The sequence below is a fragment of the Asterias rubens genome, chromosome 2 (assembly GCF_902459465.1).
Source record: "Asterias rubens chromosome 2, eAstRub1.3, whole genome shotgun sequence".
NCBI lineage: Eukaryota > Metazoa > Echinodermata > Asteroidea > Forcipulatida > Asteriidae > Asterias > Asterias rubens.
Genome location: NC_047063.1, coordinates 309,746 through 336,798, shown reverse-complemented (window position 1 = coordinate 336,798; position 27,053 = coordinate 309,746). Strand labels below are relative to the sequence as shown.

Genomic DNA, 27,053 nt, shown 5'->3' with positions numbered 1-27,053 from the left:
AATAATATTTTCCAATTAAGATGGAACTCTTGGCTTTGTAATTGCCCGTATCTTACGCTTGTTCTTTGTGTATAGCATAATGTACAGCGTAAAAAGTAGAAAAACTCGTAAATTCTTCCCTTATTAAATTAATTGGGCTGAACTAATTAGAAGACTTAACACATTGGGGCGCCGGGCTTATATAGCCAGGGGTATGAGGAACAGATTTATGAAATAAAAATTAATAATATTTTCCAATTAAGATGGAACTCTTGGCTTTGTAATTTCCCGTATCTTACGCTTGTTCTTTGTGTATAGCATAATGTACAGCGTAAAAAGTAGAAAAACTCGTAAATTCTTCCCTTATTAAATTAATTGGGCTGAACTAATTAGAAGACTTAACACATTGGGGCGCCGGGCTTATATAGCCAGAGGTATGAAGAATAGATTTATGAAATAAAAATTAATAATTTTTGCTAATTAAGATGGAACTCTTGGCTTTGTATATGCCCGTACCTATACGCTTGTTCTTTGCATAGCATATAAACAGCGTATAGAGTACAAAAACTAGCAAGTTCTTCCCTTATTAAATTAATTGGGCTGAGCTAATTAGCAGACTTAACACATTGGGGCGCCGGGCTTATATAGCCAGGGGTTTGAGGAACAGATTTATGAAATAAAAATTAATAATATTTTCCAATTAAGATGGAACTCTTGGCTTTGTAATTGCCCATATCTTACGCTTGTTCTTTGTGTGAGCATAATGTACAGCGTATAAAGTAGAAAAACTCGTAAATTCTTCCCTTATTAAATTAATTGGGCTGAACTAATTAGAAAACTAAACACATTGGGGCGCCGGGCTTATATAGCCAGGGGTATGAGAAACAGATTTATGAAATAAAAATTAATAATATTTTCCAATTAAGATGGAACTCTTGGCTTTGTAATTGCCCGTACCAATACACTTGTTCTTTGCATATCATATAAACAGCGTAAAAAGTAGAAAAACTCGTAAATTCTTCCCTTATTAAATTAATTGGGCTGAGCTAATTAGCAGACTTAACACATTGGGGCGCTGGACTTATATAGCCAGGGGTATGAGGAATAGATTTATGAAATAAAAATTAATAATTTTTGCTAATTAAGATGGAACTCTTGGCTTTGTATATGCCCGTACCTATACGCTTGTTCTTTCCATAGCATATAAACAGCGTATAAAGTACAAAAACTAGCAAGTTCTTCCCTTATTAAATTAATTGGGCTGAGCTAATTAGCAGACTTAACAAGTTGGGGCGCTAATCTGATATAGCCAGGGGTATGAGGAATAGATTTATGAAATAAAAATTAATAATATTTTCCAATTAAGATGGAACTCTTGGCTTTGTAATTGCCCATACCCTACGCGCTTGTTATATAAGTATAGCGTAAAAGTACACAAATTCGTAAAATCTTCCCTGATTAATTTAGTTGGGCTGAGCTAATTAGCAGACTTAACAAGTTGGGGCGCCGGGCTTATATAGCCAGGGGTATGAGGAACAGATTTATGAAATAAAAATTAATAATATTTTCCAATTAAGATGGAACTCTTGGCTTTGTAATTTCCCGTATCTTACGCTTGTTCTTTGTGTATAGCATAATGTACAGCGTAAAAAGTAGAAAAACTCGTAAATTCTTCCCTTATTAAATTAATTGGGCTGAACTAATTAGAAGACTTAACACATTGGGGCGCCGGGCTTATATAGCCAGGGGTATGAGGAACAGATTTATGAAATAAAAATTAATAATATTTTCCAATTAAGATGGAACTCTTGGCTTTGTAATTGCCCGTATCTTACGCTTGTTCTTTGTGTATAGCGTAATGTACAGCGTAAAAAGTAGAAAAACTCGTAAATTCTTCCCTTATTAAATCAATTGGGCTGAACTAATTAGAAGACTTAACACATTGGGGCGCCAGGCTTATATAGCCAGGGGTATGAGGAACAGATTTATGAAATAAAAATTAATAAATTTTTCCAATTAAGATGGAACTCTTGGCTTTGTAATTGCCCATACCTTACGCATACAGCGCATACAGTACAAAAATTCGTATATTCTTCATTGACTAAATTAATTGGGCTAAGCTAATTAGCAGACTTCAAACACTGGGGCGCTAATCTGATATAGCCAGGGGTATGAGGAATAAATTTATGAAATAAATATTAATAATATTGCCCAATTAAGATGGAACTCTTGGCTTTGAATCTACCCATACCTTACGCGTGTACAATCCTCCCGCACTGTCTTCGACGGGTAATGACGGTCGTTGACAGTTATATCGAAATTTGGTCATAGCACCAAATTTTTTTGCCATCACCAAATTTGGTGTTGGGCCCAAATTTGGTGCTCACTTCAGTCTGGTACAAGATGGGATCACTGCAGCTGATTAAGAAAACGGTAATAGTTTGTTCTTTTTTTACACTTCAAACATTTCCAAACATGTCAAAAAGCTGATATGTTATTTCTGGGATGTTATAGCAAAACTTGGCTTCAGTTTTCTTTGCAAATGTGGCATGAGTTTAGATGTAATATGTGAAAAAAATAATATTTAAACTTTGTGTTAAAGAAACTTGGAATAAAAGTGCCAATATTAAAAGTTCGTTTTTTAAATGTAAGGCCCATGTACTGTGTTTAACTCATACTGCATCATATTTAATTCACACATACTGACTAATTGATTAAAGCAATTTAAGCATTTGGTTTTACAATTTAAGCATTCTCTGGTTACTTACAAAGTTTTATTTTTGGATAACTTTCCGTATGGACTATCATAGACTATGGTGCCACCACTTTTTCACTCATTTTTGCGGAAAAGATTCCGTGGCGTTGGGCACCACCACTTTTTTATTCGATATGAAATAATATAGTATCTTATTTACCTCATTGGGGTATCCCTTTTTGTAAAAAATTAGTGAACAAGTGGTGGCGCCATACGGAAAGTTATCCATTTTTACAAAAAGGGATATCTCATTGAGGTAAAATGTGTGAGTATACTCCAGAAGAGGTTTCTGCACAAATATAGGAAGATGATGGTAAATTAGATACTATTACTTTTATTAGTACAATATTATTTCATATCGAATGAAAAAGAAAAAGTGGTGGTGCCATACGAAAAATTTTCCTTAATATTTTCCAGTCAACTTTATTTTTCTAGACATTCAACACTTAGACTTGTTGTCTGCTTGTGTGTATTTGAATGTTCATTTTTTAAAACCCAAATTTACTCTGTCTATAATGTCCTTGTTTTAATTTGTGTAAATAAAATTGTTTTCATTTCTGTAAATTCAATGTACTTTTGCCTTTGGCAACCAAACTGAATGTTTTTATTAAACCATGAATGTATATAACCCTGGACGATATCTAACATTTTGACTGGTGATAAATCGTCGGGTTGTCGCCGATATGACGATATATTTCATGAAGATTTTTGAAAAATTGAAAGTCTATCCTATTGAAAGGGACAACAATGGCTCAATCGCACACTGAAAACAGTTTACCACAAAGATGAAGACAAACTAAACATGACTGTTGTAAAAGAAAAACATGACTGTAAATTAAATAAATTTGATACAAACCGCTGATATAAAAATCGCTTAATTAACATCCATATTCCATGAAACAGAACACTTTACATTTTTGTGTTTTACATCACTGGTTCTGATGCAATTAAATCATATTTGGGAAAAGAAGCGAAGGTGGCTTTAAAATAAGGTATCATGGAATATATCGTCTAAAAAAAAAATATGGTTTCTGTAACGATATTTCAATAATTTCAAAACCAACATCGATAGTGGCAAAATTGTCTTCAATATCGTATCGTGATGATATAATCATCATATCGTCTAGGCTTATATGTAGACCAGGTATTGTTAATAAAGGGCAGCTAGTATAATACCATGCCTGTGATATTTTCTTTTACAGGAGAGAAAGAAGTTGGTTCTCTCATTGAGAAAGAAGAGATGGAGAGAGGTTCTATATCTATGGGTGTCTACACCTATTACTTCCAGAATGTTGGATGGCTACTGTCTCTAGTTACACTCCTTAGCGTGCTGGTTTTATCAGGAGTCAACATTGGCAACAACTTCTGGCTCTCAGCGTGGTCTGAAGCTGGATTGAACAATGAGGTAAACCTACTCAACATAGATTGTGGCCAGATGGCAAGGGGTCTAATGTGGTATTTTGGACTGCATTTCTTTGTTTATTTGAAAATTTGCATTTACATGTTTGATGACGCCACAGGCTCAAACAACGCGGATGTGAAAGGAGGCTTTATCTTTGGTTGAGAATTGTGAATGGCGCATACACTCGCACGCTTCCACGTTATTTTGGTAGCCTATTATCATCATAATCAGTCTGCTCATAGCAGGCGGACACAATCTTTCCCATTTTCTCCTGTCTTAAATGCTAGTCTCTGAATCTCAAGGGGGTTGAGCAGGACATCCAGTGACACTAATCTTGGGATGTACTCTGCCTATAGTAGGCGCTGACGAACTTTTCTGTGTCAGCCATGAGATTGAGAGTCTATACAAATTGAAATTAATACTGACCAATACACTTTGATATTTTGTTGTAGAGTATGCGGACCAATGAGATGTATATTGGAGGTTATGCTGGTATATCTGGAACTTCTCTGTTACTACGTCTTCTCTCCTCGGCTACCTTGATAGCAGCTTCCTTAGTAGCAGCTAGGGCTATACATCAAAAGATGCTCCGAAACATCATCAAGGCTCCTCTCAGGTAACCTTGATGCCAAGTATTGGGCACTGCTCTTTACACAAAATTAAATTTCTTTTTAACCACATTGTGATTACATAGACAACTTTGTTGGTTAAGATGATATTCCTGTCAAGAGAACTCGGCAAACTCCCACAAGGGGATATAAACACCAAGCGTCTATCATTATGAATTGCACAAATCAAGAAATTGTGATTCATTAACTAGACGACAATACTTATTCTAGTCAGTGTGAAATCAGCGGTTAGCTTGGTTGGATTTGAACTCACAACTTTGTGATTACAAGTCGTTCAGTCTAACCACTGAACCACATTCCTACTTTGTTTACGCAGTGAATTTGGAACAAGACCTCTAGACCACAGTGGCATCTTCGTGTCTTCATCGGACCAAGTCGCTTCTTGTTCTACACATGTGTATGACGTGCACACACTGCCAATACTCCACACTGGGTTAATTTACTCATAGATGACAATAAGAGTTCCCTATTAAATAACACACACTTAAGGTGCAAATGACTACATCAATTTACATACCACTGTATATGGATCAGAGATAGTAATTTCATTTCCAATTGTTTCTTCTCTAGGTTTTTTGACACTACCCCTGTTGGAAGGATTCTGAACCGATTCGCCACTGACACAAATTTGATCGACTCGGTAAGGAATCAAGTGTTTTATAAACGAGTGTAAGGAGAGTGGCATATCGTGTCAAATAATTAAAACAAATCTATAGATCTTCTGAACCAGCCCTGTCAAAGACCTTGACAAGCTGCCATTTTGTCTTGTTGCTTGTGTGCCATAATGATGATGAGTTTCAATTCCAATAATTCAACAAAGGACCTGACTACTAGACTTCTTTGCTTGGGTTTACATCATTCTAATAGAGCCAGTTAGAGTGCCAACATTTAGTCGACCCGTGACTGGCCACTGACCACCAACATACATGCGCGGTGACACACTCACTCATTTGAAAGCCTAGTCAACCATTGATATCATGGTGTTCAACACTCCTTTGCCTTCCGCGTTTTCCCTATAGTGTCACTGGTTCACCTCTGCGCTTTACACATTTTAGCATTGAACAGTCATTGGGACCAAAGTAGTCAACCGATGGTTGGCCTGGATGCGAGTCAAAATGGTCAACATTTAGTTAACCATGGTGCACACTCCAACTTGCTTTTAATGGTACCGTAATTTTCGGATTATAAACCGCGCGGAGTATAAACCGCACTTCCTCAAAATATACCAACAAATATTTAATGTCGGCGTATATGCCGCGCGGAGTATAAACCGCGACCAAAAAAAAACAAAACATGAAAACAAACTAACCTCAAAACACGGAAGTGAAGTACGCAAACCTGCCGCGTTACGGGTGATTTTTTTATTTCACACTATCAGTCCTGAATTATCCTTTTCCAGAATTTGAATTTATATTTTGATGATCGGTTGTGTTGACCATGTTTTGTGAACTTCTTTGGCAACAAATCTCCGTGAATCAAAGATCGGCGACAACGCACACCTAGAAATAGTTGAACTTTGCCCTGCATCGCATCGCCCTCTGTTGACAAAAGTTGTTCACGTTTGATTAGACTTGGCCACAATCCGCGAAGTGTGGGTCAGACGTTCAGGCTATGTGTTGTACAATAGGGAGCCGATCCGTCCGAAGTCTAGCCAAGATTTTATGAATGGAACTACCACCGGCCAATCATCAAACGGCCAATCACAGCATGCGCACAAAGGGGCCGTGCTTGTTTGCGGTCCTCTTTGTGGCGATGTGCAGTGACGGACGGGCGGCACATCAGTCAGTCTTGTATAGTTGCCACAATGCGCGAGTTGCGTCGTAATTAAAGTTGAAATGTATTTAAGTTTACACTATTGATCGTAATTGAAATCGAGTGCAGCCTGAATGTCTGACGTCAGTATGTAGAGATCGTAAGATAAATAGACAGGGGACCAGTCTATTTCGCTCTCACACGAGTGCAGCCTGAATGTCTGACATCAGCATATATATATTGCTAGGATAAATAGACGGGGACCAGTCTAGTCTGAGTTTCGCTGAGCGAGGGCGCTGACGGCGGTTGATTAACGTTTTACAAAGGAAACACGGAATACAAATGGGGTGGGATTTTCAACAGGACTTTGTCATCACACAGGCATGTTTTGCAGGTTTTTGTTCTTGTTTCTTAAAAAAAATAATATTTAGAATGTTTTACATACGATCTTTCTTTTTAAAAATGCCGTTTTTTCTCTTAAATATTTATACGTCGGCCTACAAGCCGCCCGGAGAATAAACCGCAGGGGTTCAAAAAAATGTCAAAATCAACATATAAACCGCGGTTTATAATCCGAAAATTACGGTATATAACAAAATGACATAGCACTACTGACGTTACCTCAGCTGCCACCGTAATTTTATACAATTTTTGCCCGTTTACTAATATTGTTATACATTGTTCCTACAGAAACTGGCTCAGACATTCAACACTACACTGACTAGCTTCATGACATGTATTTCTGCAGTGATTGTGAACACCATCGTCATGCCTTATTTTATCCTGTTCTTTATCCCGATTGCTATTGCCTACGTATTCCTCCAGAGGTACTTCCTTACATCATCAAGGTAAGAAAGATAAGTCTGCAAGTTGTCTCAAGTCATGAAGAAACTTTTATTCAAATATGTGTGCTTGCACTGTATACTCAGTACTTTCCTGTCTGTGTATTTGTCTGTGTATTGATGAAGTAAAAACTAGACTGTAATCTCTGAGTGCAGCTATCCTGGTGTAAGGCCCTTTTTGATACACTGCTTGGACTTTTCTCCGACAGAGCCAGATCTGAAGAAACACTGATTTCAAAAAGGCCTATCGAACCCATAGATGGTGTCATCATGCGTTTAAGTATAGGACATCCCTAGCAACTCCCTTAGTAACAGCTGTAGCCTTAGCTGTAGCCACCTATTTGGATTTGACCTTATTGTTAGTTAATTGAAGAGCGACTTGCCAGAAACCAAAAAATGTAAACTGTAATTGTGGCATGACCTTTTTTTTTATTTGTCCCAAACAGGGAGTTACAACGTCTTGACAATACAAGCAAATCTCCCATATTTGCTTATTTCTCTGAGACCTTGGGAGGACTGACTACTATTCGTGCTTACAAGTAAGTTGTGAATCTTTCTTACTCTCTTTATTGTGTTTATCATCAAATTCAAACTCTGGTGTTTCTGATCAGCAGAGTTTAGGTGCGAGCCCCTGTTGTGACAAGACACTTGACCATTGCTTCATGGAACCAGTGGCAACACTGTAATGTTGCTGATATTTCAGCTGGTAACCTGTTTCAGCTAAGCAAGATTTTCATGTGCTTAATAGCACATTTTATGCTTACAGGCTTTATGAAATAACGCCCTGCAGTCTTGATGATTTAGGCCCCACATGCAAGCCCTGGTATCCTTGGTCTTTGTTTGCATACATGCAGAGAGTAGAGAGTTAATTACTCTTTATTCAAACAATGACTAACCTGACTTTTTATTGTCTTAAAGGCAGTGGACACTCTTGGTAATTACTCAAAATAATTATTAGCATAAAAACTTTCTTGGTGACGAGTAATGGTGAGAGGTTGACGGTATAAAACATTGTGAGAAACGGCTCCCTCTGAAGTGCCATAGTTTCCGAGAAAGAAGTGATTTTGAGACCTCAGATTTAGAACTTGAGGTCTCGAAATCAACCATCTAAACGCACACACCTTCGTGTGACAAGGTTTTTAAAAAAAATTTTGTATTCATATCTCGCAAGTTCGATGACCGATTTAGCTCAAATTTTCACCGGTGTTTTTTTTTATGTGTACGTTGAGATACACCAACTATGAAGGCTATTCTTTGACAACTACCAATAGTGTCCACTGCCTTTAAATCTCAGCAGACATTATTCTGTCTCCAATATTCTCTCTCGGCCTAGACATTGTCTTTACAAACTCAAATATTGATGTACAACTAACACTAGCAGAGTGCGCTTGTTTTTACAGGTTCGTATTTGCGGCACAAAGGGAAATGAATCTGGCATGTTTCAATATTTGTCTTTAACACTTGACCAGCACAGTGTTTATTTTATAACCATGGATTTATTGATTTCACTGTATTCACGCCTGTGTTACATCATACCAACTTGTAATCATCACCCTTCTACAAATATTCAGTCAGCAAAATTAGTTTTACTGCATATTTTTTGCTCAGAGGGGGTCTTCTCATGTAAATAGATATATTACTAAGTTTAAATAATAAATCGTTGTATATTTCAGGTGTGAGAAGCGCTTTTTCAACACCATCGTTGAGAGGATCAATAAGAATCAAGTGGCCTACCTGTATCTACAAACTGCTAATCGATGGCTGGGTGTGCGTCTGGTAAGACACTCTTTACATTAATAATTGAACATAGTTAGACAGAGTGTTGAGAACTCAGAAGTCTAGGCTACCAGGCTATGCAGTCAAGGGTACCAGGCTAGTCTAGGCTACCAGGCTAGTCTAGGCTACCAAATAATGCTTCTTTGTCAAATGATTAAGGGATCACAAATCTGAGAATACCATGTTCGTTTGTGGCAGATCCTCAACATATTCCCATTTATAAACACATTATTTTACATTTTTACAGAAGTACCTTATTCCCCTGAAATCCTTGTTTATTTATTTATCCCCTGAATAATAATAATATTATTATTTTTACCTTATCCCCTTGAAATCCTCCCAACAATTCTTGAGATTTGGCAAAAGAGATGAACTATCACTTTAAGTCAAACTTGAGATCTGGTTATCTTGATAGTGGCACTTCTGGAACTCCTTACATCTTGGATGAGAAAGGCTAACTTTTAGGGGATTGAATATAATACATCAGTAATGAGACATATTTTTTAACATTTCTGCTGATTGGTGTCCTTGGCTTTAGTTCTAGTATGATGTCTCATATAGAAACTAACTTACTTATTGTTGATTTCTAAACCGGATTTAATTAGTACCATGATTGTACTTATTGTTGATTTCTGAACAGGATTTAATTGGAACCATGATTGTCTTTGTTGATTTCTAAACAGGATTTAATTGGAACCATGATTGTCTTTGTTGCCGGCATGACTACACTGATTGGTGCGATGACATTGGGACTTGAACCCAGTCTAGTTGGATTAGCAATCACTTATTCACTACAGGTAGGTATTCAACATATCCACAGACGCCATTATAATATTATAGTCTAGTTGGATTAGCAATCACTTATTCACTACAGGTAGATATTCAACACATCCACAGACGCCATTATAATATTATAGTCTAGTTGGATTAGCAATCACTTATTCACTACTGGTAGGTGTTCAACACATCCACAGACGCCATTATAATATTATAGTCTAGTTGGATTAGCAATCCCTTATTCACTACAGGTAGATATTCAACACATCCACAGACGCCATTATAATATTATAGTCTAGTTGGATTAGCAATCACTTATTCACTACAGGTAGGTATTCAACATATCCACAGACGCCATTATAATATTATAGTCTAGTTGGATTAGCAATCACTTATTCACTACAGGTAGATATTCAACACATCCACAGACGCCATTATAATATTATAGTCTAGTTGGATTAGCAATCACTTATTCACTACTGGTAGGTGTTCAACACATCCACAGACGCCATTATAATATTATAGTCTAGTTGGATTAGCAATCCCTTATTCACTACAGGTAGATATTCAACACATCCACAGACGCCATTATAATATTATAGTCTAGTTGGATTAGCAATCACTTATTCACTACAGGTAGGTATTCAACATATCCACAGACGCCATTATAATATTATAGTCTAGTTGGATTAGCAATCACTTATTCACTACAGGTAGATATTCAACACATCCACAGGCGCCATTATAATATTATAGTCTAGTTGGATTAGCAATCACTTATTCACTACAGGTAGATATTCAACACATCCACAGACGCCATTATAATATTATAGTCTAGTTGGATTAGCAATCACTTATTCACTACAGGTAGATATTCAACACATCCACAGACGCCATTATAATATTATAGTCTAGTTGGATTAGCAATCACTTATTCACTACTGGTAGGTGTTCAACACATCCACAGACGCCATTATAATATTATAGTCTAGTTGGATTAGCAATCACTTATTCACTACAGGTAGATATTCAACACATCCACAGACGCCATTATAATATTATAGTCTAGTTGGATTAGCAATCACTTATTCACTACAGGTAGGTATTCAACATATCCACAGACGCCATTATAATATTATTGTCTAGTTGGATTAGCAATCACTTATTCACTACAGGTAGATATTCAACACATCCACAGGCGCCATTATAATATTATAGTCTAGTTGGATTAGCAATCACTTATTCACTACAGGTAGGTATTCAACATATCCACAGACGCCATTATAATATTATAGTCTAGTTGGATTAGCAATCACTTATTCACTACAGGTAGGTATTCAACATATCCACAGACGCCATTATAATATTATAGTCTAGTTGGATTAGCAATCACTTATTCACTACAGGTAGATATTCAACACATCCACAGACGCCATTATAATATTATAGTCTAGTTGGATTAGCAATCACTTATTCACTACAGGTAGATATTCAACACATCCACAGACGCCATTATAATATTATAGTCTAGTTGGATTAGCAATCACTTATTCACTACAGGTAGATATTCAACACATCCACAGACGCCATTATAATATTATAGTCTTTTCAAATAATCTTCTTGTTAGGGAGAATAGTCCCTATGGGTTTAATAAAAAAGAAAGGAGTAAGTGTGAATTAGTTTATTTATATACATTTTATGATGTTTTGGGGAACAAAAACCACTGCTTTACCTCGGACGCCATTTGTTTAAAGTTCACTGTCGTATCACTTTTATAAAATGTAAAATGAGTAGGGTAGATGCATAAACAAGCCCCAAACAATAGATATACTTTAAATTTGACTACATTATAAAACAATATGTATTATTTTTAGCATTGAATAAACGAATTATGATTGAATTATCTGTTGTTCTTATTCTTCAGATTGCAGGATTTTTAAATCTTCTGGTACGAGGCGTGGCTGATACCGAGATGCAAATGAACTCAGTGGAGCGAGTCAAATTCTATTCCAATGTAGAAAATGAGGAATACGAAGGTAAAATAGCTTAATCCTTCATGGATTCCCGACGCACTTTACCTGGAAATCATCCTTTATCTCACACCAATCATTCTGGAATCTCACTCGGAAGTCATAAAGCAGACCCCACCCCCTCCCAATGAAAATATGCAGCACTATTCATACCAGTTTCTTGGTTATATTAAAGATTGACTAGTTATATTCATTATCAAAATCACTCATTGATTCATAATTGTTGTTGTGAACTAATAAATCATTACTCACCTGCCCCAACCGTCATTAAAAAAACAGACACCCCCCCTGCGCTTCCAAACCATAGTCCGATGAAACACTTACTCTCCTCAATTACACAATAGTATGCCATGGCTCAATTGATGGCCTTTAGTCAGTGTGGAGTGTTGGTTCAAATCCTGCTCATGATGTGTGTGTCCCCGAATATATTATTAAACATAAACTGCTCATTAACCATAACTACCAGCCATTCTTCAGTGAGTTAAACTGCAATTATAAGTGAACTCCATTTGAAGCTGAAGATGTGAACATTCCCTTTCAAGGAGTGCCAGCACAATGTAGCTTTGTGTGTTCCACATCCAATAACATCCTTGATCTTATTGTGTTTATTTACTTGTTTTATTATTCCTTATTCTGAACCTCTCATTGTTAGAAGAATGATATTCAACTGCAGAGACTTATAAATGATTCCCACCCCTTTTGTTCTTCCAGGTAGAGAACCGCCCCCCAACTGGCCTGAAGATGGGCGGATTCAGTTTGAGAGAGTTTCTGTGCGTTATTCGACAGACTCTGATCCAGTGTTACGCGCAGTATCCGTGGATCTCAAGGCAGGTGAAAAGGTACGCATGTCTAGAAACCAGTGACAGAATCAGGACCTACTTCAGGCATGGAATTTCATTCATTTTGCAAAAGGAACTTCCATTATGTAGTTGTAAAGTCTGAGACGAGGGGCCTTTATAATCTCCGATTGTGATTCTCTTGATGCCACTTGCTGTGACCCTTTGTGTTTTGCTGTTTGTCTTCATGCAAACATCAATAATGCCTTTTATATAACACCCAAGCAGATCCTTGCCATTTGATTGGAGGATTGTCCGTCACGTGATAGCAAATAAAAGTACCATTGCACGCTGAGTCACTCGCCGTGCTTTTTCGTTCCATCCGAAAAGTACCATTGCACGCTGGCACGCTGCCAGCGTGCAATGGTACTTTTCGGATGGAACGAAAAAGCTGAGTAAAAACATCACTGCGTGCACGTGTCTTTGGTAACGCAGCAGGTGTTACTGCAAGAAGGCATAGTTAAATTACTAGCATTCGGCTTCTACAGTTGAAATTGTTTGTTTTGAAAGTTGTTTCTTTCAATCAAAATGACAAAGTTCTACTTGGATGTTATATAAAACAAATAATGAATGTTTTTCATTCGTGCAATGGTGCGAATATGTTCATTCGTTGAAAGCTGGAATGTTCCATTCAACTCGGCTCCGCCTCGTTGAATAGAACATTCCATCTTTCAACTCATGAACATATTCGCACCATTGCACTCATAAACATTCATTATGTGTATAATATTCTATTGATATGTGTGTTTAAATATTGCTTTGCTTTTCTTTAAAATGCAGATTGGTATTTGTGGTCGCACTGGAGCCGGGAAATCTTCACTTACTCTTGCTTTGCTTCGAGTCATTGACATATTCGGAGGTAATGAACCTATACCTATTAATTTGAACAAACCAGTTGTGTAGAAGTGAAGACATCTGCTGTAACCATGCATGTTGTGGGTTCAAATGACATTCAACTAGTCTGGATTTTTTCACAGGACTTGCATTTCTTACGTGGAGTAGAAATTTCCGACTGTTTAAAGTCTGGCTGGAAAACTGCTGTACTTTTCTCCAGATTAAATAAATCCTGCTCTTTGATCTACTTCTTTAAACTGAGGATATTGTTCCTCACAGCTCTTTGGAATCTATTACTCCAGGGGTTACTGAAAAAAAGACATGCCATCATTACAATCACCTTCTAAGATCTGGATCTCAGTTACAGACTTGTTTGTCAGCAAGGACTCTCAGCCCTTTGCTCATAACACAGAGCTGTAAGAGTAAAGCAAATAATATTCTTCATCACCAATGCACTTCATCAATTGTATTCTCTGAAAGTCGATCAGAGCATACTGATCAGAGCGTTGAGTTGTCAACCAGCGATTCTTTTCAGAACTAACACTGCTTAAAGTAATTTACACATGGTACTACTAATACAAACCTCACCTAATGGGAGACTTTTAGATGTTCGTTTTTTTCAGTTTTTGCCAGTAGTACGCTTGGTCGGACCTACGCGAGCAATACTGAGCATGTGCATGCACGCTCAGGGCCGCAAAAAAAGACCATTATCTTTGCTGCCGCCAGCTTCTTAAAAGTCTGCCATTATATTGAATGGTTTAATTCTGTTGTGTCTTGTAGGTCGTATACTCATTGATGGAATTGATATCAAGTCAGTAATTCTGTTGTGTCTTGTAGGTCGTATACTCATTGATGGAATTGATATCAAGTCAGTAATTCTGTTGTGTCTTGTAGGTCGTATACTCATTGATGGAATTGATATCAAGTCAGTAATTCTGTTTTGTCTGGTAGGTCGTATACTCATTGATGGAATTGATATCAAGTCAGTAATTCTGTTGTGTCTTGTAGGTCGTATACTCATTGATGGAATTGATATCAAGTCAGTAATTCTGTTGTGTCTTGTAGGTCGTATACTCATTGATGGAATTGATATCAAGTCAGTAATTCTGTTTTGTCTTGTAGGTCGTATACTCATTGATGGAATTGATATCAAGTCAGTACCTCTAAGAACTCTGAGAACCAAGCTGTCAATCATCCCACAGGATCCTGTACTGTTTACTGGAACTATCAGGTAATGCTTTGTGTGCCCAAATCATTTCATCAGTAACTACCGTTGGTGTCTTACCGTTGCCTTAGACTAGTATGAGGGAAATCATTGACTATTGGATCTGAGATTGTGCGATTTTTCTTAAAATTAGAACCTGTCGGGGTAATTGTCAAGAGGGTGTTAGTTGTGAGAAGGTTATTTATGGATGTGTGCACAATTTGCCATACATGATTTAGTTCAACTAATGAAAGCTTAACAAAGTACTCCACATTTTGCCATACACATATTTCACATAAAATATTCTCTTGTATTGTAGTCGTGGGTGTGATCCCTGGTTCAATGGCAGGTTCAGGTTGTATGGTTTCTGACTGGCACCCCTGAACAAAGATATTGACAAAAAAGAAAGACCATCAACATTAGGGCTAGATAGCTCAGTTGATAGAGCACTGGCAACATAAGGACTACATAAACTGTTGCTAGAGCACTGTCATGTTACTCTGTATGTCATTGGCTCAATTCATGTTTAGTTCCATTTTTCTTTATTCAACTTGAGATAGGAATAAAAAACCAAACATTATAATGGTGGTATGCATTTTGTAACCCACAGAGGGAATTTAGATCCGTTGAAGGAGAAATCTGACCATGAGCTTTGGGAATCTCTGGAGATTGCACAGTTGAAGGACGTAGTAGCTGAGCTAGAGGGTGGACTGGGTAAGTAACAGTTAGTTTAAGGATATGTTCCATTGAGCTAGAGGGGGGACTGGGTAAGTAACAGTTAGTTTAAGGATATGTTCCATTGAGCTAGAGGGTGGACTGGGTAAGTAACAGTTAGTTTAAGGATATGTTCCATTGAGCTAGAGGGTGGACTGGCTAAGTAACAGTTAGTTTAAGGATATGTTCCATTGAGCTAGAGGGTGGACTGGGTAAGTAACAGTTAGTTTAAGGATATGTTCCATTGAGCTAGAGGGTGGACTGGGTAAGTAACAGTTAGTTTAAGGATACGTTCCATTGAGCTAGAGGGTGGACTGGCTAAGTAACAGTTAGTTTAAGGATACGTTCCATTGAGCTAGAGGGTGGACTGGGTAAGTAACAGTTAGTTTAAGGATATGTTCCATTGAGCTAGAGGGTGGACTGGGTAAGTAACAGTTAGTTTAAGGATACGTTCCATTGAGCTAGAGGGTGGACTGGGTAAGTAACAGTTAGTTTAAGGATATGTTCCATTGAGCTAGAGGGTGGACTGGGTAAGTAACAGTTAGTTTAAGGATATGTTCCATTGAGCTAGAGGGTGGACTGGGTAAGTAACAGTTAGTTTAAGGATATGTTCCATTGAGCTAGAGGGTGGACTGGGTAAGTAACAGTTAGTTTAAGGATATGTTCCATTGAGCTAGAGGGTGGAATGGGTAAGTAACAGTTAGTTTAAGGATATGTTCCATTGAGCTAGAGGGTGGGCTGGGTAAGTAACAGTTAGTTTAAGGATATGTTCCATTGAGCTAGAGGGTGGAATGGGTAAGTAACAGTTAGTTTAAGGATATGTTCCATTGAGCTAGAGGGTGGAATGGGTAAGTAACAGTTAGTTTAAGGATATGTTCCATTGAGCTAGAGGGTGGACTGGGTAAGTAACAGTTAGTTTAAGGATATGTTCCATTGAGCTAGAGGGGGGACTGGGTAAGTAACAGTTAGTTTAAGGATCTGTTCCATTGAGCTAGAGGGTGGACTGGGTAAGTAACAGTTAGTTTAAGGATATGTTCCATTGAGCTAGAGGGTGGACTGGGTAAGTAACAGTTAGTTTAAGGATCTGTTCCATTGAGCTAGAGGGTGGACTGGGTAAGTAACAGTTAGTTTAAGGATATGTTCCATTGAGCTAGAGGGTGGACTGGGTAAGTAACAGTTAGTTTAAGGATATGTTCCATTGAGCTAGAGGGTGGACCGGGTAAGTAACAGTTAGTTTAAGGATCTGTTCCATTGAGCTAGAGGGTGGACTGAGTAAATAACAGTTAGTTTAAGGATCTGTTTTAAAGCCATTATACACTTTCGGTAAACAGTAGTGTCCAAGTCCCACACTTCGTGTATCACAACTTATATATAAAACAACAAACCTGTGAAAATTTAGGCTAAATCTGTCATCGGAGTCGGGAGAAAAAAAACGAGAAAACCCACTCTTGTTTCCGCGCGTTTCGCCGTGTCATGACATGTGTTTAAAGTAAATCCGTAATTCTCGCTAACGAGAATTCTTATTGTTTTACCGTTTTCTCAAAAAGTAAAGCATTTCATTGACTAATATTTCAAGAGAAGTCTTTCACCATTACCTTCTGTAAACCCTGTAAATTATTTGTAAATCTGTGAACTTTGTTTGTTTTTTCTGTACCGAAAGGGTCCAATGGCTTTAATCTAAATGTAGATGTACACTATAAAACTAACAAGTGAACATTTCATTTCAAAAGACGGTTGTATTTTGGAGATATTGCCAACAATTCAGAGTGAAAATGTCTACGCAGGAAGACAAATCTTTGGTAGGAATACAAAACCTGAAAAGCGAAGTCGTATATTTCTCATAATGCTGTAGGCTTCTAATACGGTTTTGATTGCCAAACTTATAACTTCCCTTTAATGAAGACATGAATAATATCCACACAATGGAATATCCGGGTGATTATTTATGTCAGCCATCAAAACAAGTATGATGATGCTTCTAACGTGTTTTAAAATGACTGCTGTAAGCCATTTCAGGGGTCGATTTCACAAAGAGTTGGGACTAGTCCTAACTTAAGACTAGTCCTAGGAGATATACAAACCGTGTGGCTAGTCCTAAGGTAGAACGAGTTACTCGTCCTAACTCGAGATAAGACTAGTCTTAACTATTTGTGAAATCAACCCCTGAAAACTTTGGTGTGAATACACATCATTTATTAAACTTGAAGTAGTTTAATAAAACTAATAAATTTGTAAGATTATTAAACTTGATTTGTTTATTTTATTTTATTAAAGATGCTCTGGTGACTGAAGGTGGTGAGAATTTCAGCGTTGGTCAGCGGCAGTTATTCTGTTTGGCTCGTGCCTTCCTCAGGAAGTCTCGTATCCTCATTATGGATGAAGCCACTGCCTCAATCGACCTAGAAACGGTAAGTTTAAATGGAGACACTGTGTCTTAGACGTTATTTATAAGAGAACAAGAAAATTGTACATATGCATTGAGCCCTATAATTTAGGCCCAACAACAAAATTATGCTCACCCAAATCAGCATACCAGCCACAATATCAGGTCAAATGTGCAATTTGTGACTGGTAACCTGCTTAGCAATATATTGTTGAGCAATATTTTCTTCATAAGCAGTTCTATAAAGTTTCTTGATAAGCAGTTCTATAAAGTTTCTTCATATTGTTTTAGTACTATTTTCTATTTCTTTAAATGCTTCTCATCTCACTGAACATGTTTCTTTATTTGCATCTTGGCTTTCTCTTCCCTTGAGCTTCAAGCTCATCTTTAGCTTTCTTCCCTTTGTTTGTTTCTTCCAGCTGATTGCAAATTTGTCATAAATGTTTTGGAGTTAGTTGTATAATTATCGCTCATTGTGCTGAATGTTGTTTCTCTGCTTATTGTTGTTGTTTTATGTCAAAGGCTGTTCCTCAACAAGCCTTGGCAAGTTTGAACAGCCTCCTGTATTCTACATTTTACTGTACGATTTTTCATTGTAATTATGAATGGTCATATACTTAACTCTTTGCTTGTACTTTATTAATAATTGTTATTTTTGTTGTCAATGATTGTTGTTCGTTATTGTAAGTATGAAAACAAGTGCATTATTGAATGGAATATACATTGGACGCATGTCTTTACAAGCTATGCTTTCTTATGCGCCCCCCCCCCCACCCACACACAGTATCACACTTTGTCCATACATATTCTTTGTTTTAGCTCCAGTCTGTTATTCTCCCATTACTTGTACTTTTTTGTAATACTGTGGGAGAAATCAATTTAATTGAAGTGTAATTCTTGTGTTTGGTATGTCTCTGAGTTTAATCAGAATTGTATTGGTTTTGTTTACAGGACAAACTGCTTCAAAAGGTAGTGGTGACTGCCTTTGCAAAAAGAACTGTTCTTACAATCGCTGTGAGTTCATATTAATTTGTATTCGTTTTAATCTATATTCATTTTAATCTGTATTCATTTTAATCTGTATTCATTTTAATCTGTATTCATATTATGCCTATTGTGGTAGGTGCTTTCCTTAACAGAAGTCGGCTAGCCAAATGAAATTTGAACACTGGAGGATCAGTCAAAATAAACTGCAAGTGGTCTGGCTGGCTAGTTCAATGTTGATAAGCATTCCTAATTAGTATGAATGATTGGAAAGTGCAAAAGTTGACTGACTAGTGAAATGAAAAGTCAACTGGTCCTGCTTGCTAGTCAATGATGAGGTTATGGGCAAACCCTATTTTCTGTCTCGGAAACTTTTATATTGTTGGTATATGATGTTGAGTGAATTCCCTTGCTAATATTTCTGTATTATTTTATTTTCATATGATAATATAACCTTGTGTGTATATTTCTGAATGATATTTGAATATTTCTGAATGATATTTGAATATTTCTGAATGATATTTGAATATTTCTGAATAATATTTGAATATTTCTGTCTGATACTTGACTATTTCTGTCTGATACTTGAGTATTTCTGAATGATATTTGAATATTTCTGAATGATATTTGAATATTTCTGTCTGATACTTGAATATTTCTGTCTGATACTTGAATATTTCTGTCTGATATTTGAATATTTCTGAATGATATTTGAATATTTCTGAATGATATTTGAATATTTCTGAATGATACTTGAATATTTCTGTCTGATATTTGAATATTTCTGAATGATATTTGAATATTTCTGAATGATATTTTAATATTTCTTAATGATATTTGAATATTTCTGTCTAATATTTGAATATTTCTGTTCTTGGCGAGATCCACCATTGCATACCAGGCCAGTTACTAATTTACTGGTAAAATTATACGTCATTGTGAATTACCTACTGTCTTCTTGAAATAACCCATAAGGTGAACCAGTAACTGGCTATTTATTGATATTATAATGAAATATGATGATGATTTTATGAACTGTGTTTGATACATGTTTGAATTTGTATACTCATGAATTGAAATTTCCTCTCATGTGTTTTAATGTTTGTACCCCAATGTTTCATTGCATTTGAAATGATCACCATTTTAATGTATCTTGTTCTGTTGATGTACTATTCATGAAATGTGCCTGTGGTGTAACATTTCTTTGATCGTTGCTATTTATGCGATTGGTTGATTGATTGATTGATTGATTGATTGATTCCTTGACTGATTGAATATTTTGATACACAATGTTTTATTGTATGTGAACTTAACACTATATTGATGTATTTTTGCTTCTAATGTATTGTTTATAACATGAATGTATTTTCTGGTTGAGTGATTAAGTACACAGTCACATGCATCTAGTTGCAACTGTTTATTAGAATCCAAGTGTGCTTTTGCCTTCAGGGTGTTATAAACAACAATAAGTATTTCAAAAAGCAATGTTAGAATGAATGACTTCGTTTATTCAAGAAACAATCCATTCTTTTCGCCTTTGTGATTTTGTTTACACAAATCTCTACAGGACTGAAATTTTGTTAGCTTTTATCATACATGATTGGCTCACTTATGTTGAGCTGTTATGTTGTTAACAGTATACTTCATTGTTTTGCCTGTTAATTTTGAAGAAACCCCATACCTTGGGGCAGGGTCACAGCAGTAACACAATGTTTAGCTTGAATAGGGCATGTATAATTGGATTTTGCTATTTTGGATTTTCAAGTTTATATTAGTATTAGGCCTACTATCTGTAATCTTGATGTAGAGCAGTCGTCCAGGCTACTCTAAATCAAACTAAATGAATACTAATCTCCTGTATCCATGTCTGTCTTTCCAGCATCGAATTGCAACCATCTTGAACTCTGACAGCATCTTGGTTCTAAATGAAGGTAAAGTAGCTGAGTATGACTCCCCTGAGAACCTACTACAGCGAAAAGATGGTCTCTTTGCTTCATTGGTACATGATAAAGACAAGTAGATACAGCAAGCCCAACATTATGTTCAGATTCTCTGCAATGACACATCTTATTATAATGTCATGAAAGGGGACCTGACTAGTGTTTGCTGGATTTATCATGGTTAACATTTAGCTTAAAGGCTCGTAATAAGATATGAGTTTATTCAGCTTATGTTAAGTAGTGAAAATCAAACATCGGAAACTGTAGTGCACCTCGAGCTCTCTATGTACATTACAATGAATAAATTACTTTTTTTTAAACTGACAAGAAGGTTAAAAAAACAATAATAAGAAAGGTCTCGCTTTTATGAGCCAGGAAGATGTTATTCAACTATTGCACTGTAGGCAGCCAGGCATGCAAGATCCATTTGACATTCAAACAGGTTTTCATTTGATGCATGACTTTCCAAAGCCACCCTTTGTCAAGCCAAGTAGAGGCCAGGCTGATACAAAATAAATAATTAAAAATACTTTATTTTCCCTCAACTTATTTTAAAAGACAATAATAAACAGATAGGCCTATATAGGGTATACCATCATGTTATAACTAACTTTTGAGATATTGCCAATAAACAATAAATGTGGTTTGTTTTTCCATTCAATAATTGTTGAAGTTATAACAAATATGACTAGTTGATATTTTGTGATTCTGCTGGTAAACAGCTTTTGAATGATGTGTCACTCATTGGTTGTCCGTTTATAAAAGATACAGTCCTAAATTACATTTTCAGTGATAAAAATGGGAAGAAATTAACATGCAGTTAATTTGAAATATGTTCTGACAAAAACAGTCTTGATTTTACAATAAAAATGAATCCGACTCTGGCATTATGCGAGCAAAAGGGAAAAGATGATTTAATAGGCAGGCAATTATGTTTAAGTGAACTCCCGATGTACTTAGCAATGAAGGCCTCTTTGTCTGCTGGGATGCCTTTGCCATGGATACGCTTACACCTTCATTACTTTAGCTCTTTGAGACACAAACCGGAAAGTGTCGATATTGTCATAGACAAGAAACACCATATCAGTTACAGTGTATTCTGTAATAATATTGCCATTGCGTGTTGGTTGTGCATATAGCGACTGCCCCTAGACTACCCCTAGATCATTGTAATATATTTAGTGGAATCATACCATTATAGAATCGCATAGGAAACTAGTGCATCGGTATACTCTAACACTTTATTATGTGTTGACCTACAACACTCGGTTAAAGGCATTGTATACATTTAGTTTTTTGGAGCCTTTCGATTATTCATCCTATAAATCTAGATGTAGGCCTACACAATAAAACTAACTTAATATACACTATTCATTTTAAAAGGTGGTCGCGTTCTATTTTTAGATATTGCCGAAAGTGAAAATCTGGAGTGAATGTCCATGCAGGATGAATAATCCCCAATAGGAATTCACAATCTGAAAAGCGTTACTGCAGTAGCGTTCTCAGATTTGGGGCCATAAAAAGCTTATATCTTGTGAGTAACCACATTACTTCGAAGCATGTTTCTCAAAGTGCTTTATACTATCGAATACTGCGGTAGGCTTCTAACCAATTTGTCATTAAATTAAAGAGTGGTTGTAAATCATAAACCTTCCCTTTCAAGAAAATGACATCGAAAAATAAAGTTACTCTGAAATAGCTTAGATATGCGTTTCAGAAGCAAGCAGTAGTGCATGTATGTTAAAAAGGTCGTGGGGGCAAATCCCATCCGAGTTGTAATGCCTGTGATTTCTTCCCCACAGTACTCGGGGGGGGGGGGGGGGGGGGGGGGTACTGATTATACAGTGCTAACACACGTCGGTGTTTATGGGTGCAAAGCAAAATTAACTTTCTTTAGTTACATGAGATAAATGTCCATCTGAGAGCTACCCTACATGTCCGTATACGATTACTGATCCAATATTGACATCGTCTCAAACACAGTCAAGTCACTCATTATATCTACATTTGCCTATTGTTATTGCCGTGTTGGACGATGGGTGTGGCCCGCGTTCACCAAATCTAAAGAGGCCGGTTGGGGGGGGGGGGGGCTTATACGTGACCGCCATAATCCGAGGAATAGTTTTGGTTGTATGATGACGATTGGAAGCTAGAGGATATACAAACTCTTCATGTCGAATACCTTACCATTTATTTTTTAGCTCCTAATAATAAATGATGCGATAGCCAAGAAACCTTGAACTCCGAGTCTCCCCTCACGATTTAATAATGAAATAGTGCCGAGTTTATCCTGGTCTGAATTGCACCTGCTAGGTTATTGCTATTGATTACTCCATTATGATGTATGTTGTGTAGCGATATGGGGGTCGACCATCATGTTTATTCAACAGTTGACAAATCAAATTATTTCAACTTCATTTGTTTTCTCTTTCTTTTCAATGCCAACAACAATATACCACATTGTGTGAAAGAGTTGACATTAATTTTGTAATAATTATAGTGATGATAATAAGAGCAAAACTGATAACGCGCACATATCCACTGATTGGAAGCTCAATGCGCAAACAATAATACAATAAAATAACTTACACAACTACACATTTATCGTGAACAATTTATGACCGAGACATAAAATATACGTTTTAAGCTGAGATTTCAAAGTGTTAAGGAACTAGATGATTGATTACGAGGAGCAACTTTTTGTCATCCTTAGTATAAGTGCAGTGCTCTGACAATCATTGCAACTCGTAACGCTACTAGAATATGTACGTATTGTTTTTTAGTATGTGCAGTAGGCCTACTTGTAGCTTACTGTTATGGTTTACTTTGTTTTATATGTAGGCTCAACAAGAGTTCCTTTTACCATTAGTGAAATTAAGGTTTCTATTAGCAGAACAGTAGTTTGTTTATTTAGACTGAACAATATAAGAAAAGGTGTGTCAAACTTTGTGATATACCAACGATAATATAGTATACGCTTTAGTATTAAATTACAAATGCACAATGGCTGAAATGGGCGTTTTACGAAGCTCGGACCGGTACTATATCAGTGCATGTGAGCCAGTAAAACACCAATAAGATAAGTAGGAGCATCATATATACATGTACAACGTCATCAACTGAGTTTTAAATTACTTTTTTCTTCATCTTGATGTAGAGGGCAAGTCCGGTCGTACCTTTTCGGGTATTGACGAGTCAATGTCCTTGTTAGGTTGGGTGAATTTTAGGTGACGCGACGTTCAACTCCTAAAATAGTGAGCGCAGCACAGTCGCGCGTGTGACGTGTGCGTGCAAAAGGGGTTAAAAGCCGAATTACTTATTTTTACACATTAGCTCTTACGATAGATTTCATATATCGGTGTGAAAACTATTGAGCTTCAGATGAACGCTCCAGTTCTTTCGTTTAGCTCCGGCAATAGTACTGCATGTAATTTTTGTAGGTTGTGGTTTGTCACTCATTTTCTAGAGACTAGCTGTATGACTGCCATTTAGGGTCATAATAAATCACAAAATAAAACATTTTCATTGTTGGTTCTTTTTTAATATAATCACCACGGAAATAAAATTGCTTATGATGAGCAGGTAATGAATCATGTTATGGATAGATGCGTTAGCTATAGACATATCAGATTGATCTCCTCTTTTGGTAATGGCTCGTTTGAATTTAGTTTGGCATGAGAAATGCCACAAATAATGATATTAAACTGATCACTCGGCTTTTCTAAAAGTCAGTGCACCAATAAGCTTTGCACAGATCGTAGTCTATAGTCGGGCACACTGGAATAAGTTTAATCTGTGTAAGTATTATTATTTCCATAAAGGTACCAAAGCCGACTTTTAGGGAACGGGCGTTTTTATAGACTAGATGCTAGATTTAATTAAATTATTAAATTACTGTGTTTGATTATCAATGCTTTAATAAGAAAAACATCAATAAGTATTAAAATATATATTTGCAAGTTGTCATAAAATAAGCCTGAAACATTTAAAGAATATTGTGCGGGGCAACTGGCCCCAAACTCAAGCACAGCAAGAAATAAAAACATTATTTTTACCCGGTAAAGGTACTTGTGTTTTTATCTTATTTAAATATCTGGAAATTTACCCCCCCCCCCCTTAATGAGTCTCGATAGGGTCGAAATGCTATTGACGTCTTGGCCGAAATTTTGCTTTAAAAATTGCTAATACCCTGGGCCTGTATATAATGTAAAATAATATATGAGATGATTTAAAAATTGATATCAGATGCTCATTTTTAAGTAAACGCTAAGGAAAGGAAAGTTGATTTGTATTTTGTCTTCAGCGCCGGCGTGGAGTTTAGAGCCCGCATGATAAATTACATTTGTCTTCAACCAAAATTAGCATAATTTTATACACTTTATCAAACAGGTCTCATATTGTTGAATGCCAATAACTGCTTTTAGTCGTGTCCTTGAGTTCAAGTTAATGAATATGCATTGTAAAGTAGGCCACTAGTCATAATGTAGTCCGAATCTCAAAAACAAAAACCAACCCCCCATATAAATTAGTTTTAATACGAGTGCATTAAACAAGGATGGCAAATCAAGGAATAATATAATTGATATTTCCTCATCGGGAAGGCGAGAAATTAACAATTGATGTCCATTGTGTTGTAGAATACAACTACGAATGTGACACAGGTGGATGGCTGTTTTATGAAGCTTAACATAATTATGCGACCTTTCATTCACTGATATCTGTTACACTAAAATATTGATGCAAATTGACACCACGACAAAACTACATCAAGCAATCAACACAAATTGAACACGATTGCTAGTTACCAATCATGTCTGTGTGACAAGATTGAAGTGAAAAGGTGACATCTGCTATCGGATGATGACTCCTAAGTCAAGTAAAATGCATTTATTAAGTCCTGTGAATTTCAAACCAATTCATACTTCATCGATGGTGTGTGATGCTTCCAAATGATTATGAATATTCAAATGATATAGTTATAGCAATTACATTGATAATGTTATTACGTATACAACGAAACGATAAAGATTTAATTGATTATTAATTTACTCCATGAACCATGAACAAGGAAAGACACAGCCTTAATTGACAGACAGAGACCAATATTCTAATCTGTGCACGCATCAGTCCACAATGTAGTGATTTTAAAACAATCTCATGTTCCCATTTCAATTAGAAGCAATGTTCCTGATGTAACTCTATTGTCATGTTAATTGCTAATTAATAACTACATCATGGCTAAAGAGTGTCAGTCCTGCAAGTGACTCGGCTGATTCACCGTAACCGAAATCTAGAACCACGGATATTGAAATTGATTTATTCGTTAGTGTTTTACCTGGCCCAATAGAGCTGCCCCAAACCAGCGAAACATAACAAAAATACGCTTAACATGATAAGGTTACCAGCCATACTACCTTAGCACAAGTACAATTTGTGACAGGTGTTCAGCCCATTTCTGCCTAGCAGAAACACTTTAAGCAATATTCTCTGCTTTTAAGCAGCTCTATGAAATTGGCCATTGATCTATCACAATCAACAACTCGGTCGGTTCTGATTGGTGCAGCGCTTTTCCCCTTTTTTCCCCCTTATAATGATCACTCACTAGTAAAATATAAATACAACTGCACTCAAACACCAACTAATTAACACCAACATAATTCAAACAGGTCAGTTGTGACAACCACCAGGAAATTGTACCCGGAACCTAATTTCCGTTATTTCTCTACCTGATATATTCCATCGTATTGAAACCCCTCAACTTGCACATAGTGTGTATTTACCTGGACGTAACCTTGTGTTATTGCCTAGTCAAGATTCGATGCAGTGATGGCCAGTGCTTTGTACATCAAATAGACTTGTGGACAAGTCGTTAAATCGGCCCCACGCGCTGAGATAGTGGTCTCGCGAGATCACTGCTCTCGCGCGAACTGATGGCTCCCTCCCCGATTTCGACTCCTACTCTCGCGCGAACTGATGGCTCCCTCCCCGATTTCGACTCCTAGAGGAGTCGAAATCGGGGAGCCATCAGTTCGCGCGAGAGCAGTGATCTCGCGAGACCACTATCTCAGCGCGTGGGGCCGATTTAACGACTTGTCCACAAGTCTATACATCAAAAGGCTCTCGTTTTACCCTGGGAGATACGTCATTGGTTCCGCCTGATAGAGCTCGGATAAAACCCGAACTCATACACTTCACAACACAGTGTTCCAGCTCAC

The 27,053-nt window shown here is 36.8% G+C and overlaps 1 protein-coding gene across 1 annotated transcript in view; it reads left to right on the top strand.

Moving 5' to 3' along the window:
- LOC117307178 (ATP-binding cassette sub-family C member 9-like) overlaps window positions 1-22,644 on the top strand; it is a 54,516-nt gene extending 31,872 nt beyond the window's left edge. The window contains exons 18-32 of the mRNA XM_033791849.1: window positions 3,937-4,139; window positions 4,589-4,752; window positions 5,336-5,405; window positions 7,208-7,365; window positions 7,806-7,898; window positions 9,033-9,135; window positions 9,819-9,932; window positions 11,838-11,949; window positions 12,655-12,782; window positions 13,560-13,638; window positions 14,736-14,844; window positions 15,428-15,531; window positions 17,806-17,939; window positions 18,866-18,928; window positions 20,778-22,644. Coding sequence (XP_033647740.1) covers window positions 3,937-4,139; window positions 4,589-4,752; window positions 5,336-5,405; window positions 7,208-7,365; window positions 7,806-7,898; window positions 9,033-9,135; window positions 9,819-9,932; window positions 11,838-11,949; window positions 12,655-12,782; window positions 13,560-13,638; window positions 14,736-14,844; window positions 15,428-15,531; window positions 17,806-17,939; window positions 18,866-18,928; window positions 20,778-20,918 — 1,775 coding nt within the window. The 3' untranslated portion in view covers window positions 20,919-22,644. The remainder of the gene's footprint in view (window positions 1-3,936; window positions 4,140-4,588; window positions 4,753-5,335; window positions 5,406-7,207; window positions 7,366-7,805; window positions 7,899-9,032; window positions 9,136-9,818; window positions 9,933-11,837; window positions 11,950-12,654; window positions 12,783-13,559; window positions 13,639-14,735; window positions 14,845-15,427; window positions 15,532-17,805; window positions 17,940-18,865; window positions 18,929-20,777) is intronic.
- Window positions 22,645-27,053: the final 4,409 nt, after the last annotated feature.